Source organism: Colius striatus, chromosome 15, assembly GCF_028858725.1.
Source record: "Colius striatus isolate bColStr4 chromosome 15, bColStr4.1.hap1, whole genome shotgun sequence".
NCBI lineage: Eukaryota > Metazoa > Chordata > Aves > Coliiformes > Coliidae > Colius > Colius striatus.
In genome coordinates, this window is record NC_084773.1 from 15934273 (window position 1) to 15952152 (window position 17880).

Consider the following 17880-nt stretch of genomic DNA (forward strand, 5'->3'; position numbering starts at 1 on the left):
AAGCTGGCACAAAGATTTGTTTATGAAGAGCTAAACATTAAGTTTTATTTTAAAATAGCACAGTCACCAGTAATGGCTCAGAGGGTCACATTCTTCTTCCATCTCTGCCTCGTCCTGCTCTGGGACGAGCTCCTTTTTGCCCAGCAGCTTTCCCAAAATGGTCTGCAAACATGGCAGAAATTCCCCACGAGGGAGGCAGGCAGAAGCCTGTGCCTGAGAAGCTCAAGGAATACACTCATGAAGGCATGCTCAGCACTTCTTACTGCACTAGACACTTTTTTTTCCCCCAAGACTGACGCTGCAGCAGAGACCATTCCTCTCTGCAGCAACTCAGTACATCAGATACTACTGTATATCATGAAAATTTTAGGAGATGACTGCAGGTTCACATGCTGTTAGAGAAACACACACACTCCCTTTTCATGGTACACAACTCTCCATGTAGCTCTCCTGTTCACCTCCCCTACCTCTTGAGCACACACCAGAGGAAAATATAAGATTTCAAGCTTTGCAAAGCTCCAGCCTAAACCAACATCCTGTAAAACTACGAGTTAAAGGCAGGAACACTTCACTTCCAAACCACAAAGGCTGTAATGAGTGTGGGTTTAATTGGCTGGTACAAGAGCTGCACAGCCAGACTCAGCAGCTGGCAAGGAAATCAGCCCTTCTGCACTGCAGATTGCTAAACTTTTGCCCTTGCCTGCAATGTGGTGTGTCACAGAAGTAATTCAGCACCTATAAAAAGAATTACAAAAGCATCTAAGAAAAATTAAGTGTTAGCCCAAAACTGGCAATACACTCAGTTTCTTCCCCCCAAAGTTTCTAGCTGTACAGGGATCTATCTCTCACCCTGCAGTGATGAATTTCTGCTGTGTGCCTATATAGAACATCTTCCATGAGAAACCTGTGTATTTTAGCTGTCACTTAAAACCTATCTCTCTGGAGCAACTGATTTCAACAGGCTCAGTACATACTTACAAATCTCATTATCTAGAATTAGAAATGAAGTTCTTTGATAAATCAGTCCCAAATGACAGAAGTCTCTAGCAAGCAGCCACGGCACATTTTCTTGCTTCATTTATTTAAAGCATCGTTCACAGTTATTCACATATATGCCCAACTTCTCCTTTACAGGCTTACAAAGTGCACAGCAAGTTCTGTGCTAGTTTGCATCTAACTTCAGAATAGTTGAAGAAAAGCCAGACTAGTAAGGAGCAGGATTCTACAGCAAAGTCTTCATTTCATCTGGTCAAAAAGCTTTGACACTCATAAAGCTGATGTAGTAAACTTTCAAGCCAAGGTGTTTCACATAGCAGGGGTGCACTGCTACTACTTGGTAGAATTAAACCCATCTTGCTCCCAAAGAAGAGATGCTCACTAAGCAGAGTGAATACAAATGAAGATAATAACAGTAATAATAATACAACCCAAAAATCACACCAACAACAACTGAAGGCGACAGCCTGAAGTTCACAGGAATCTCTTAATTCAAAAAGCCAGGCTGGCCTGAATAAAAGCAGTAGACATGAGAAAAGCAAGACTGTATGAGCCTGCAAGCAGCTGGGGAATTGCTTCCATCAGCCTTTTCCCTCGTGAAATCCTGGGGGCCATGCTCAGCCCTCACCAGCCTGCTCCTGCCTTGGCCAAGGCAAGGCTCAGAGCAGCAGCTTGTGTTGCCATTAGGAGTGCAGCACTTGAGACAAAGTGCAAAGCAGAATTTTAACTACCCTATTAGCTTAGCTGTAGACAGTCCATGCCTTTCTGTTTTCACCTGCACAACTTGATTTTAAATCAGGTCTTGTCCCCAGGGCTCCATATTAAAGAAGTTGTTCGTACAACGAACCAAGACTCAGAAGCTTTTAGACGTGTCAGGACAAATCCCACCAAATGTAAATTGGTGTAATGTAGAGATTTACACTTGCTTACATGGCACTAGAAACAGAAAGGCAGTAACTCAAACTGCAGCACAAGCTCCCGACAGCAGTGATGATAAGCATTGCTTTTTTAAGGCTGAAAGGAGATTCTGGGGAAAGAAGATAAATCAAAACATGGCATCTTTGAAAGGGAAGCAATGCAGGAGCTAAGCTCCAGCAGCTCCACAAACATTTCTTCCCAGGAAAATAGACTTTGGTGTTATTCAGTACATATATTTTGCAATAGTTTTTATTCCCGAGATACCAAATGTATTGTGCTCACTTTCCTCCACACAAGTAACAAGGGGTTTTATTAGCACACCACTGGTAAAATATTAACTCCAGTGTTTTGGTGGGAAGAGACTGCATTTAATCTGGATTGCGACTGGAGAGCAGGAGAGGAAAAAAAGATCTTCAGAGTAAATATTGCACCTGTATTAAGGAAACAGGTTGATTATCAATCAACTGTGGGAACAGGACAGCAACCCAGTCCTGCTTGAGACTGCTGGACAAGCAGAAAGAAACCCAGATATATTGCAAGAGGAAAGGGACTAAAGCTCTTGCTTTGCTACATAAATAAAGAGGTTGGTTCTGTGTCTGCATTTGGGGTGCACTGATTTCATTGCCCAGAGATGCAACAGCCAGTGAGGCGGGTTTAATATCCATTAAAAGGATACTCTTTGCCTGATACCAGGCAGCTCTGCAGGGCTCAGGAAAGGATCAGACATTTTTTCACATAACAAGAATACCCAAAGGCAGCATCCAATGTTCCACAAAAGGCAACAAACACCATAAACAAGGTATATAAAACCTCCAGGCTTCCAGGCATATGCTACCTTCTGCCTACAAGAGATCAGGACTTTCCCAGGGAAGAGTTATTCTTACCAGCAGGTCTCCATTTCAGACCTAATCTTCTAAAACTGTTTCTGAAAACAGGTATTTGCAACAGGAAAGCAACTGAGAGAACAGCTCACCTGAATCTGCTGTGACACATCCTACACCAAAGTAAACAGCATCACCCAGGCACCGAGTCAATTTCCGAAACCACTCATGAGAAGAAAAACAAACACAGAAAATTTGTAACTGTTACTTTTTTTAAGTACCTTTTAGAGGAAAACAAACAAACAAACAGAACATTGTAACAAAATGCTAAAAGGCAACAAAGGAACAGCTACAAGAAAACAGTCAACATATCACATCAGCCCAAACCTCCCAAAAATGAAGGGATCATAGCAGATAAAAGAAAACAAGTATTACAAGAAAAGTGGGTAAAAATAGAAGTGCCAGAATATGACATGCCTTCAAGTTATAGAAAGAGCATCTGGATTGTCCTCAAATCCCCTCCCGACTGCTGTCTAACTCAGTAATCGTCCTCTTGAGCAACAGGGTTGTCTCAAGCAGAGAGCAATGGGGCAATGCCAATTTCTTCTCATTCGATGCCATTTGGAGCAAAGCACCTTCCAGTCAGAAAGGGGACAGTTTGTACCCTGGGTTTTAGAGACCCTGGTGAGCCTTTCAGCCAAGTTTGGCTGGACTTGTCTCCAGACAGGGAAGCTGCAGTAAGGCCATCAAAAAGCAGTTCTGCAAATTAATATGCTGGTGCAACTAACTCCAGGTGAAAGGACCAGCATGGAAAGCCTCATCTCAGCCTGTTAAGGCTTGAGAAATACACATTTCACCTTATTTTTGGAGCCTGCCATTTACCAAGCATTGCTAAGGAGCAATTCTCTTCCACACCCTTTGCACAAGCCCAAGTGCAAGCCTTGGCAAGACATCCTCTTGGGATATATACCACAGCATGCTGCTCTGGGCAGGCTCACTCAAGTACAATGATAACTTGAAATCTCTAATTTAAAGAACAGGAGAACAAAGCCTCTACAATTGAGCAAGTTTCCCTTTTACAGCACTTAGAGCCAACTACACGGCTCTGCATCTGGTACCTGCCGGCCCAAGTCCTTCTGCTGAAGTGACAGCCACAGAGAAGTAGTTGAAAATGTTTAAGTAAAAGATGTTTTGTCATTTTGGGAAGCATTACCACCACTCAACGCTGCACTGGTTTCAAAGACATTGCAATGATTTGGGTGTGGACACCGATTTTCCAGTTTAAACTATGGATTTCACAATGCCATGAACATCACTTCTGGAAAGCAAAAGCCTCAAAGTGTTCCTCCTCTGCTCTCCCCACGGTCCCCAAACTTTGAAGCAGGGAGAGATTTGACTTTTCACATCTAAGCTAAGGCAGTATGAGGAGAGAGAAAAAAAACCCTAAATCTTAATTCAACATAAAGGAAAACAAACCCAAGCAGCTGAGTGTGAAAATTACATGAAGTCCAAAGCCACCGAGTGTGAGCCTTAGGACAGAGAAACAGTCAGGCAAGTGCACAAATGCCTTCCACGTGTTCTGGATGGAAAGAAACTGAATTTTTTAAAGACTAACATGGAAACTGCTTTAAGCAATTTGTCATTTTCAATAGAGGTTCTGTAGCAAAAGAGAGATTTCGACAAGTTAAACAACTTCCTACCGGATTGGCTGCATGCAATGCTTCAAATACCTCTCCCAGACTTCTTAGAAAAAGGAATATTTCTAATTTTGCCATTCAGGAAGACTTTGAAATGTCACTGCCATTTGATTTGACCAGTGAAGAGGAAACACAGAGTGGAGAGAAGGGGAAAAACAATGGAAATACCATTCTGTAATTTTTAACTTGGTTTCAGGCAGCTCAGTGAGCGGGTGCTAAGTGTAAATATCCCTCACCCACCTCCAAGAGGGGGAAATTTCAGACATATTTTCTGTAAATGTACAACTTCAAGCTTATCTGGATATCACAAGGAATGGATGTGAAATATCTGATAGAACGCTGAGTCTGAAACTATTGTTCTGCTAAACTCAAGCTAGAAACAACGTCCTCCAAACGTGACCCACTGCAACGCATATTAATGCTGATGTCTCTTCTACATCAGGGACCATGAGGATAAATAAATATGTAGCAAATATTCCCTACTGTTTGTGCCACCAGTTCAGACAGCTATCAGCATTCAGCAGCGCTGCTGTGTCCAAATACATGCAAGGTCTGTCCTTTAGAGGCCTTGATGAAGTAGCGTTTATGAGTTGGCGATGCTAACGGGCAGGCTTTGCTCAGCCTGGAGCTCAGGGAGGAGTGGGCTCTGCCTGACACAGCCCACAGTTTGCTGGGAAGATGCTTGAGGGTTATAAAAAAGGAGCAAGAGCAAAAAAAAATCAGCTTCCTGACTATTGTTTGGAACCATTCAATCACCAGTTTCAGTTAAAGCCTGCAAGATGGCTAAAAAAAGTCCCTACATTTTTAAAGAAAAGTTTTTAATCTTCCTGGAGAGCAGGAGGTGCTGCAGGCAGGAGAAATACTCTTTGTCAGAAGTCAACCAACAAATAACTGTACCCAGCACCTCCTGAACCAGCCTCCAGCCCGGCAGCTGATGTAACCTTCCCTGCCAACTCAATTGCACCGCGGAAAAACACTCGTACTCTCAGCCAGGGGCAAGATCCCATCCGGGCAGCTACTGCTACAGCAGACACTGTACTGAAAAGTTAACTGTGATGAGACAGTTTGGGAGGCAGCCTCCTTGTTTTCTCCAGCATCCTCAAGGGAGAGCAGGCATCCCTGTTACAGTAGGATGCAATGCCAACCCACCTGCTCGGTCTCACACAGCAGGTCAGTCCCACGCAGGGCACCGAGGACCGGGCTGAGTTACGCAGCAGCTAACACTAAATCAATTTGAAATTGATTTTTTTGGTTAATCTGCTGCAACCTTTTAACATCAACGAGTTCTTTGGGATTGTGACAACTTGCCCAGATTTTAGGCAACCAGTAGTTTCCATACTGGTTTAGGCAAGCCTCAGCACCCATTCTGGCATCTTTTATATCCAGGCAGATAGAAAAAGCCCTCTGCAACGCTTAAACTTCAGCACTCTCATTTTCACTGGATCTTTTCTTATGTGTATCAACTTAGGCAGATCCAAATGTGCACACTGTCTACCAGCATGTAATGTGACCAAGATATCCTATGCCAGATCAGAACTACGTAAAAAACCCACTGTATTTAGCTCCTGGAAGAACCAATACGTGTTTATTCCCAGCATCAGCTAATACAACTGGAAAATTGGCAACAGAAAACAAAAATAAACGAATAAGCCACCTTGGATAGCCCCTAGCTCATCTCTTTTGGAGACAAAAATCTAAGCCTTTTACATGTTTTAATTGGAAATACTATCATGGTAAACTTCTACCTGTGCAGGACTGCCTGGCAGTGCAAAAGAAAGCTGCTCCAGCTGAAACAATTTATCAGTTTCCCCTGTTTTAAGATCTGGGAAGCAACAGAGCCTCACAGCACAGATGTGGGGAGACCTGAGGGCCCAGGACCTTGCAACAAGTATCTTAAGTCACACAATCTTAGTGCTTGGCTTCCCCCTTCCAAACATCACTAGGAGCCTTTTTAGTCCTCTCTCTCCTCCTGCAAAGCAGCCAGGCAGGGACAACTCTTTCAGGTTCATGTGCCACTCGGCACAAGAGGGCCCCACACCTTATCAGGCTTGAAAGATTAACATCATGCATCCAAGTATGCACCACTTCTCCCATCCTCATGAAGGAACCACCTTCTGTTAAAGAGTAACAGCCACCTGCCTCTGGAATGAGAGAACTAAATGCCACTTTATTGCCTTTACAATGCCAGAGACCTGTGTGCAGCGAAACTGGGCACCTTTCCGAGATAACGTTTATAGGTGTGCTCTAGCTTTCCCTCCTCCTGCTCTCTCAAAATGACTCACAGAGGCCAGACAAAGGTTTAGATAGCAGCTGCCCCCAGCATAGGTCAGGAAAAGGGAATCTGGACTTTCTTCCTCAGCCATGTCACATAACCCAGTCAGAAAGCAAGAGAGGTCTCATGAGTGGGCAGTCTTTGGAAGCCAACGTGTTCCTGCAGATGATTTACAAGGCAAGTATCACTGAAACAGTTTCACCACGGGAATACCACAGAGTGAATTTCAATGTTTGTACAAGATCAGAGGCTGCTCATGCACCTCGTGATGAGGTAATGGGCATGGGAACTGTTCTCAGCCATAATGGTGGTGGTTTCATACTCTTCAGCTTTCCAGTAACTGTGCCAAACAACAGGGGGTTTGCCACTTACATTGAAATCTATGCATTGGCTTTATGACAGCCTGAGCTGCTGGAGACATAGGATTAGTTTCCATGAAAAAGGGCAGGGGATAGAAGAAGAAGAGATTCTAGAACTCCTCATTCAAGCAGAGTTTCACAATATGAATGCTGAAGTGCACAAAGTAAATATATATTTATGACTGGTCTGTATATATTCATATGTTCCAAAGGCCTCACCCAAGAACTCAAACTATTTTGATAGGTGATACACAAACTCCTCCACTTAGGTTGGATGCAGATATAGAACTTTCCCCTATATGTAACCTCTCTGAGCAGCTGACCCTTGAACCAGCACAGCCCTGACGTCCTCAATGTCCTGTCTGGATCTGCCCAGATCAGTTCTGCACTTCCCACAGAAAGTCAGAGACAGTTACTGGAGGTTTAATTGCCTCACTCCACGTGTAGTAAACGAGGCTTCCTGCCATATGAAGGATTTACACAGACTGTGATCAGAGAAAAACACCTCCATGTGAAATCAGGTCAAGAATCTCAGCCTGTCCCTATGTCTTCACTGAAAATCATTTCTCTTTTTAAAAATAAAGAAAATGGGGTGATACAACTATGGTAAATGTAGAAGGGTATTTGTCAGCTCAGATCTTCCTTTAGAAACAGTCTGATTAATAACAGCAGACAGCAGGCAACAGGGAGGATTCCGGAGCGCGCACAGACTACAGAGAAGTTGACAAAACACTATATATCACTGCTAAGCAAGTTTGGTATTTGCACAGAAAATAAACACACAACGTTGGCTGGGGTATGGGCATAGGATGATCTAACAACAACAACAAAAATACAGCTGCTCCCAATAAACAAACAATTTACTGATTTTCTTCAGAGTGCCTCACTGTGAAGCCAGCAGAGGCTCTGGCCATGCTCACGCACACAGGCTGCTGCTGATCCTCTCAACCCCAACCAGCAAACATTAGGGAGATACTCTATATCAGTCCATAGTTTAAGGAAAAATGCAAAAGAGAAGGCCATGATTCTTTGGTTTCCATCAGGCTAACCCCTCTTTCACCCTTAGGACAGGGAGAACAAAGCCTGGACCGGTGTCTGCCGAAGCCCCATTGGGCATCCTGTCCCCCAGGCACCAGCATTGCAAAGTAAAGACTTAGCTTGGAGATGTCTCCAAATCCAGCCAAATCACACACCTCTCCTCCACAGGCTCACCAGGGATCAGCCAGCCCAGGGCCAGTTTGTGCCACATGTCCCCTGGCCATCCCCTCATTGTGCAGGGCAGCATGTGGGCTGTCCTTGCTGAACTCCAGCAATAATCTGGAGGAGCACAAGTTATTTTAGGCACCACATCCTACCATGACATTCAACAACAAAGTTGTATCCTATACGGCACATGGATGTAGGCATTTAAGGTTCCCAAAGCAAGCAGATGATGGTCTAGACTGCTTTGTAATTAGCTGGAAAGACAGCCACACTCCTGGCTGGTCCTGCAGAAAGCACTCAACTACCTCTGCTTTTAGAGACAGCATCAGTAATAAATCCAGCAGTGAACAGGTAAATCTCTCCTCAACCTGATGTTTTTGGTATTTTTCATGTATCTCTTGCTGCCTGTCTCCCTCTCCCTCTCCTCCAGCCATCCTTGGCTTCCTGCAAGGCTCCAGTGAATTGTTCCTCAGCAGGTCAAAGGCCGAGGATCATCCTTCTATATCCCTGCTGCTCAAATTGCTCATTGGAAGTTCTGCACACACCTTTGGGAAAGGAGGACAGGTGTGTTTCTTGCTATTTCAAAGAAAAGTTATTCCACAGCCCAGGTCCTCACCTGTCCAGTTCAGCCTGTTTGGAGGTAACTTTCCCCTCTCTCTCATGTATCCAAAAAAATCCGAGACATCTGTGTCTGTCATCAGTTTGGACTAACAACCACTCATCACAGGATCTGCACCACTGGAATAAGAGAAGTTGAACATCAAAGTTGGGGTTTTTTTGAAAGTACACAATATCTGCACAGCTTTGTTTGTGTTGAGGGAGTGGCTGGATCTTAGGCAGCTTCTTTTTCAAAGGCTTTTTTGTTAATAACTAAATGAAAACCCCAGAGTTGAGGTTTTCCCCTTAAAAAACAACCCACTGTGATTAAGGATATGAAGAAAGAAAAGTCGGTCTCTTCCCAACCTCATTGTACTAAGGCACTGACTTCAGGGCTCCAAAATTACAGATGTATAAGCCAAGACAATGAACTCTTTAGTTAAGGATTAGCAAACCATGCAAAACTGCTTCCTTATTCAAATGCCTTGCAATTGTAAGGGCATCTGTTCTACTTTGCAAGTCATCCCAAAGGCTTTGTTTGGTTTTTATCCTGTTTCCATTACGAAGACAGGGCGCTTTGCATTATTTTCACACTGTGTAATAAGTGCTGTTGTTTAGTCTAATAGGGGACAGTCAATGAAATCCAATAAATATTTTTACCTTCTTTTTTCTTTTGAGTTATGACACAAGCCCTCTCAAATATAAAAACAGGAACTGTTCTCAGCCAAAAGCCAAGTCTGTAAAATGTAACCTAAAACGCCAGGACCCGTTGAAAAAAAATAGTTCCTCCAAGGTGTACTGGGGGAGTTGAAAGGAAAGAATTTATGTAGGTTTAAATAATATTGCTAACAGAAAACAGTTCAACACAAATGATGCCAAAGTCAGGACTGGGGACCAGGACAGAGAGTGGTGCCATCGTTCCAGCTCACAGCAGTGGAATACCTCTGGAAACCCTTTAAACTGTCACAGGAGGGAGGATGGATGAAGTGTCTGACCTTTGGAAACTGAAGGGTGGATCCCAACAAAAATATCCCAGCTGTCCTGAGCCATGCTGCTCTGGCCTACCTGTTTCATAGAAACATAGAATGGTAGGGGTTTTAGAGATCATCCAGTCCGATCCCCCTGCAGAAGCAGGGTCACCTAGATCAGGTCACATAGGAACATGTCCAGGTGGGTCTTGAAGATCTCCAAGGAAGGAGCCTCCACAACCCCTCTGGGCAGCCTGTGCCAGGGCTCCCTCACCTAAACAGTGAAAGAGTTTTTTCTTATGTTTAAGTGGAACTTTTTGTGTTCCAGCTTCATCCCATTACCCCTTGTCCTGTTACTATCTACTATAGAAAAGAGGGATGTCCCAACCTCCTGACACTCACCCTTTAGATATTTATAAATGTTAATAAGATCCCCCCTCAGTCTCCTCTCTCCACGCTAAACAGCCCCAGTTCCCACAGCCTTTCCTCGTATGAAAGATGTTCCAGTCCCCTGATCATCTTGGTGGCCCTGCACTGGCCTCTCTCCAGCACTTCCCTGTCCCTCTTGAGCTGAGGAGCCCAGAACTGGACACAGTACTCCAGATGAGGCCTCACCAGGGCAGAGTAGAAGAGGAAAAGAACCTCTCTTGATTTTCTCTAGAAGGGAGAGTAAAAGAGAAAAATAAAGAAAAAATAACCCCAATCCAAATCTACAAACACAGCAGCTCAATGTAAAAAGCTGCCAAGCTGCTCTGGAAACACACAGCCTCTTCCACAGATCAGTAGAAAACAAATTCTGGACAACAGCCTAGGCTTGGGTTTGTTTCCCAACACCAGAATCTCACAGGGAATCCCGAACTTAAACCACCAAACATGCTGAACACGTGGATCTCTACGGGCTGCTGGGTCTGGAGGGACTGGGAGCCTTACCTGTCAAACTGCCACAACAGCTAAGCCAAAGCAAGTTGTGTGCAAAAGCAAGAAAGCAAATATCAAGTGTCAAGAGAGGCAGGGATAAAGATGATAGTGGTGAAAATGATGTTTCTGCAGGAGCTGGTCTTGCATGCTCAGCAGCACTGTCACTCAGCAAGGAAAAGCTGCTGTTGCCTCTGTCCTGCAAGCCGTGCCTCTGGTGACAGGGTAACAGGAGCGGATAAGATCTTCAGAGATCACAGGGGGAAGCACTCATCCCTGTGCCCTTGGTGCAAAAAGGTCACTTAATTTCTAAAAGGCAAAAATAAAGTTTTTCCACAGCTGAGCTAGAGAAAAATCACTATAGAGATACAGATAGAGGATCTTGAATTTGCTGTTCTGGGAGTTGGGAGGTGGAGCTGGAAGGAGGGATCCAGCCCTCCAAATACCACTGATGGCTCACAGTAAGGATCTCTACCTTCAGATAAGGTTTTATCTCACACCCTTCACAGTCCTCCTATAAATTCATGGCACTTACTCTCACAGAATCAATACTCCATGATTTTCACCAAGAAATTTAAGTCACTTGCAGCACACAAAGATCAAAACCTGTATAAGCCTTTACATACGAGTTCCAGTCAAAGTCAGAGGAAGTGTTAAAAAAAACCCAAACCCCAAACACCTGAAATAACTATCAAGCATAGCTTGTGTCTGGACTAAAGTAAGAGAACATAAATAACAAACTTGGTCAATTATTTTTAAAAACCTCAGTAGAGGTCCCAAGGATCCTGCCCTTGCCCACAGCTCAGACCTTGCTGATGCGATAAAAAAGCCCTTGAGGTACCAGTATCTTCTCAGTTTACACATTACTTCCAAACTGAGTGATGCTGAAACTAACAAATGAGAGACCTGTCAGCCCAAATCATCAGTCTGTACAGCCACAAAAGTGCTACTTAGAGAACTTTACATCCTAATGTAGCTGCCCTTGGGCAAATGTTTTCCCTGTGCATGCACAGACTGTCAAAGGAGTAGGGATTTTTCTCAGGCTTCAGAAAGAGAGACATAGAAAGAGAAGAGATCCATGAATGATTGCAGCCTGAACCAGAGTAAAATGGCAATTCCAAACAGGGGAACTCAATGAGCTATTGATGGCTTGGCTTTCAAACCTGGCAAAATAAGTTCTTAAATTTCTAACAACATGCATGAAGGACGAATCTTAAATCTTCTAATAGCTGGTAAATAATTCCATCCCTTGGTCTTAAAAACATAAACTGAAACCACACGCAGCAAGGTGTTAACATCTTACTTCGCAATGATGTTGAATGACTGCTTGTAATTAGACTATAATTGCTATTTCATTGCTCTGTGATCTGACTGGCCATAAAGAGGAAGCCTGAAGCCCCATCTCAATGGGTGGAAAGATTAACCTTATTGTGGAAAACATAATCTCATTTCATGCTATTAAAAGGATCATATTAATTCCTGAAACTTTTTATTACAGCAAAGATGTGGTAGTTAGGTTCTAACATCCATCTCAGGGTGCTATCTCATGGCTCTGGAGGGGATGGACGACTGGTTTGCCATGAGCAGTATCAACATCTAAACCCTAACAAATACTACATTGTAAATTCAGGCACAGTAAAGATAAGGCCTTCCTCACAGCAGTATTTTAATACACAGACAGACACGTTTCATTACTCTTAAATGCAGAACTACTTGAAAGAAAGGAGGTTACTGATTCACAGCAAAATATATTAAGAAGTGATGTGGAAAAAAGAGCTTCTGCCTTTTTTTCATTTTATCCTTGAGTAGTGACTAGCCCTGCACAATGCTCATCCCAGCAGCTCAGTGCTGAAGACCAGCTCTATAAATTTAAAACCCATTAATGTCTCCCCAAATTTTGGATGGCAAATCTCTCACACACACCACTTCAAATCCACTTGGGTCACAGGGAAAAACTGAGTTACAGAAGCACTGACTGGCACTCAGCTAAGCAAAGACTAAAGGAAAATTGGTTTTTGGAGCCCATGCATGATGCTGCAGAAGTAAACTCCTGGAATAGCATGAACTCACTCTCTATAGAGCTTTTCCCTTTGCTGCCTGCACGTTAAACCGACCGTGAGCTGTGCTACATCTCCGGGAGGCACACATCCATCTGTGCTTGCCTCCAGTCCCTGCAATGCCAGGCACCAGCATAACCTACTTAGCGTGGGCTGTTCAGTGTCACCCACTAACAAAGTGACACTCTGCTTCCCAGCCTTTGCTATGCTGAGAGTACAAGAAAATGTACAGATGCATCAACTTTCTTCTCTTTTTTTCTTTAAGTTCTACCAAAAAAAACCCCAAAGAATAGCCAAGGCAGCAATTCTCTCACAAGCTCTTTCAGGAAAATAAAGGGAAAAGGTCCAAATATCAGCTCAAATAAACTTTAAAGAAGGTGGCTTCATTTGGACAAGTAATTGATTTCAACATCTGCTGATCGCCTTGTATAGCAAATGCCAGCCTGACATTGAAGCATTGAGTCATGCACTGTGTTTCAGAATTTATCCTAGGGTCAAGTTAATGTTTGAAAAGAAACAAATACAGCTGATAGCACTGGGTAAACAGTGACCATTTCTGTTAGGGAATCACATCTGCTCCTGTTTGCCCTGTGTGGGCTTAAAAAAAAAAAGAAGTAAACCACCCCAGAGCTCCTCCCAACTGTGGGATCATCCCAGCTGCAAAGTACTATGAAATTATTAACCACGTGTGCAAACCTATCTCAGCACCTCTTGGTTTCAAAAAGAACTGGTCATTTAGGGTTTGGCATCCTGAGACTTTTTAGGGAAGCAAAGCATTGAACTGAGAACTAAAAATAACACTTTAAAAATGAGTGTACAAACATATTAACTTTGACAGTTTCCCATGCCAAGCATCTGGCTTGGTATGGTTTGGCACAGACCATCTAAGTGAGGAGCAACACAAATAAAAGGCTGCAGTCTGAAATCTCTCTGAGTGTGCCCATCTCTCACTGAGGCAGAAAGAAAAGCCAATACTTTGCCTTAAACAAAACACCATGATTTTTTTAGAGATACAGCCTTAATTCTTCCCTTGTGGAGAACAGCACACTAAACTTCTGTTATGCTGGACTCTGTAAATCGAGATATACAAGAAACAGCATGCCCAACTTTATTACTGATTTGGCCAAGTGAACTAAATATCATCAATTTATCCAAACAAGGCATTTTGAAAAACATGAAGTGTATTCAAGGAAGCTACAACAGTCGCAAAACAGCCAAGAAACCATTGTATTGAGGCAATGTCAGCTTCACGTGAGAACATGCGACCAGTACTCTTGTAATTCAATCTATTAATTCTATACCCTCAGAGCAAGTAATAATAAAAAAGCACTTATTAACTCCACAGGAGTTAATTGCCAATTTCATCAGAATTTAGGCACAGATGTATGATGGAAACAGTCAGTCATAAAAGCACTACATGTTAACTGAGGTTTTTTCACACGTTTGACAGTTCTGAAAGCTACCAAGATACATGGCAGCAGATTCTTCCTCTATCTCCCCCAAAACCAGGCAACTGAGGTGGAATTTATTTTTCTCCAACAAAATACCAAAAAGGGTGCATTTGGGGAAAAGAAAGAGAGTCCTTTGTTAAAATTCTTTAGCTTTCCTCTCTCATGGAATAAGCAAAGGACCAAGAAACCCTATGTGAGCAGTATTAAATACTATCATTCCAATTAAAAGCATTCACATAGGTTCCCCCTTTTTATACTCTGTGGGGACCTACTCAAACTTATGACTTACAAAAGCAAGAAAAAAACAGCTCATGATAAGCTGTAAATCTATAATCCCTAGTTTAATAAAGCCTGTGCCCAGTCGATTCCACCTGTGTTTCACATCCTAGTCCCTTGTCTTCCACTAAATGCAAGATCAGAAGAGTTATTCTCTCTGCTCATGCTTGCAGATGACTGACTTACAGTAAGCTTCCCATTTTCCCAGCCTTGCAAATGGCATACAAAATGATCAAGGCAATAAAATATATATTTCCAGGCTAATATTGCCCAAGCACTTCAGCACCAGTCAATTAGGCACTAAGAACTGGGAAAAGAATCATTGCTACAAAAGTGTTTACAATCTTCACACTCCTTCACTATTTGCTCTAGTGCCACACACCTCCTCCTGAATGGCAGTTGCCATCCCCATAATGAGATTTTTAAACAATATAAAAGTAATGCATTTTAATTAAAACACTCTCCCTTTCTACACCTATGATTCTGACCCACAAGAGTTTCTTGCTCTGCACAGATGCCAGGCAATCCTCGACAGGCACAGAGAACTGCTTTCCACACCATAAAAATACTTAAGGAATTAAAATAGATACACTTTTCTACTCTTCACTCCTGTCTGATAAAGCATTTTAAAAAGAGATTGGGAGGAAAACAATAAAAGGAAAACTACAATCCCATGGTACCCAGGGGCTTGGTTCTTGTCTCTGGATGAGGATAGCCCAAGGTTCTGACTCCAAAAAGGGGTTTGAACCTTGTTCTCCCTAACTCCAGGTAAACTCAACCAGCATGCTAAAAACTCAGCACTGCCCCTTCTTTTCACCATATCCTGAAGCAGACACACTTGCCACTGAGCACTAGTAAATTTCTGATGTGTTTCCGTGAGATGTTGCTATTTAGATTGGCTACTGTTTCCAAACTAACAAAAAGTTTAATCACAAATTGCTGGCTGGGAAGGAAGTTTTGGGTTTTGGTTGGGTTTGTTTGGTTGTTTTTTTTAAACACATCTTCCTTCATCCACCACCACCAGCCACATTGCAACATCAGAAGCTGTATTTTAACACTTCTGCTAAAACAATCAGTATGGAAAAAAAAAAAAGAGAAACTCCACACCAAATCCTTGTCTGATTTCCTCATACTTTTCTCTTCATGCTTTTCTCACCCTCCCATCTGGGCAGGGAAAGCAGCAGGCTCAGCTTCCCTCCTCACTTCCCAGGGAAGCCGAGAAAATGCAGCAGGGAAAATATTCATTTGTTTAAAGAAAACTGTTTTTCTTGGGAGTTTGACGTTGTTTGCTGGAGTATTTCTACTGACTCTTGGGAAAGACTAACAAGTAGCCCTGCTTTGGTACACCAGCTCCGGGGCAGTTTTGAGGGACACTGCCCAGAAAGGGGAGCAGGTGGCAGAAGGGGATGGCACAGCTCAGCTCCTCTCTGACACACCATCACTGCGATCGGCTCCCGCAAGGGAGGTTTGAAGGATGGCTGTGGAACAAGTGCCTGCAGCCCTCCTGCACTGCTCATCTGTTAGTCTGGGGACAAGACTTCAGGTGACAGTCCTGCCCACTGGCCATAGATTTTGTCCTTAGCAACCTGCTGGGTCGAACCAAGTAGACAGAAGAAAATCCCTCTTGCACCAGCAGCCACAGCAAAGCCCCCAACTTTGGGATGCAGACATGTCTGAACAACAATTAAACTTTCCCTTAAGGAATCTCTTGGGCAATCCAAAGAAAATTTTCCTTTCTTCCTCCACCTGAGGCTGACCCTGGGGTGCTCCTCAGGTGTCTGGCTGCAGCCCTGCTCATCCTGCCCATGCAACTGACCTCAACGGCTGCCACATCACTAAAGATTCCTGGAACTAAATTCAAATCCTGCCCTGGAAACTGCAAGCCCATCAGCCAGCCTCGTGAAGATAACCTGTTGAGCAACTGTTGTGTGTACATGGATGGGAAGTGGGTTTTTTTTTCATTTTGCATGGGAGGGCTCTTCCTATCCTCTTCCCCAGCCAAAAGAAAGAGCTACCCGTGTGTGCTGCCGGGCTGGGAGTGGGGATGTGCAAAACACCTTGGGCAAAACAGGGTGGGGGAAAATAAGAAAAACTGAGGTGACTTTGTGCCAGGAAGGTGAACTGCCTTCACAGAAGGGTCTCAGCTTTCCCCTTCCCAAGCCGAGTGCGTGGCAAACCCCACGCTGCGCTTTTTGAACAAGGCTCCAGTTATCACCCAGAAGCGTGGCTACTTGAAAGGATGCTCAGCCGCTGGAGGAGAGAATCTCTCCCACATTTCCCCAGCAGTGGGTCTGCCTTGGCCACTCCGAGGGTCAAACCCGGGCACGGAGCTCCCCCTGACAACCGTGGGCACCCACACAAGGGGTGCTGGAGGCTCCACGGTGCTTTACAGAAAGTCTCACGCAATTGCTCGCCGTGTTTCGCGGAGGCCGGGAGACTTGAGGCTGAGTCAGGACGATGAGGTGCTTGTTAAGAGCACTCTCAAACATGAGCACTGACACACGCGGAGTCTGACTCCTGTCGGGGTCCTGTGCTGCCCCAAAGAGCTAACGTTCACCTCTCCTTTCCGTACCGCACTCGCCCCTGGCCACTCAACACCACAGACGAATCCCCCCGCCTCCGCCGAGCCCCCAGGAGCAGCGCGGAGCGCGTGTCCCGTCCCGTCCCGCCCCTCCGCGGCCGCGCTCGCACCTTGTCGGACGGCTTTCACCACGATGGGGTCCTTGCAGCTCCGGATCACTTCCAGCACGTCGTAGCGCGGCAGCCCGGAGACGCGGACCCCCTGCACCTCCAGCAGCAGCTCGCCCTCGCTCAGCACCGCCTCGCCGCCCCCCGCCACCGCGCCCGCGTAGGGGAACTCGCCGTGCTCCGCGCCGCCGAGCAAGGTGAAGCCCAACTGCCCGCCGGGCCCGCGGCTGATGGAGCACGTCCGCACCCGGCTGGCCCAGTGGTTCTTCTTCTGGACGACGCGCGACATGGTGGTGCGCGGCGCTCCGCGGCCGCGGAAGCGCGGTAAGCAGGTGCGCGGGGAGCGCCGAGCCGCCGCCGCATAGACCGCCCCGCCGCCGGCCCCTCAGGCCACCGCCGCCGGCGCCGCGCCCCGCTCCGCCCGCGCGCGGGCCCTCATGGCTCCGCGCCCGCGGAGCGAAGGGGAGAGCGCGCCCGCCTCAGCTGCCCCTCCGCGCTCACCCGCGGCACCGAAAAAAAAGAAAAAGAAAATCTTGCAAAAGCGCCGAAAAGCGCAAACCCGGCTGTAACTCGCCCTCCCGCGCGGCCGTTGTGCTGCGCGCCTCCTCTCCGCGGGCGCTGCGCGGGGCGCGGAGGCGGCGCGCGGCGCCTTTAAGGCGATA

At 45.2% G+C, this 17880-nt stretch overlaps 1 protein-coding gene across 21 annotated transcripts in view; it reads right to left on the reverse strand.

The window, feature by feature from the left end:
- Positions 1 to 17550, reverse strand: part of MAGI1 (membrane associated guanylate kinase, WW and PDZ domain containing 1) — a 332909-nt gene extending 315359 nt beyond the window's left edge. For all 21 annotated transcript variants that reach the window (XM_062008019.1, XM_062008018.1, XM_062008017.1 and 18 more), the window contains exon 1: positions 17222 to 17550. In XM_062008019.1, coding sequence (XP_061864003.1) covers positions 17222 to 17507 — 286 coding nt within the window. In that variant the 5' untranslated portion in view covers positions 17508 to 17550. The remainder of the gene's footprint in view (positions 1 to 17221) is intronic.
- Between the last annotated feature and the right edge of the window lie 330 nt (positions 17551 to 17880).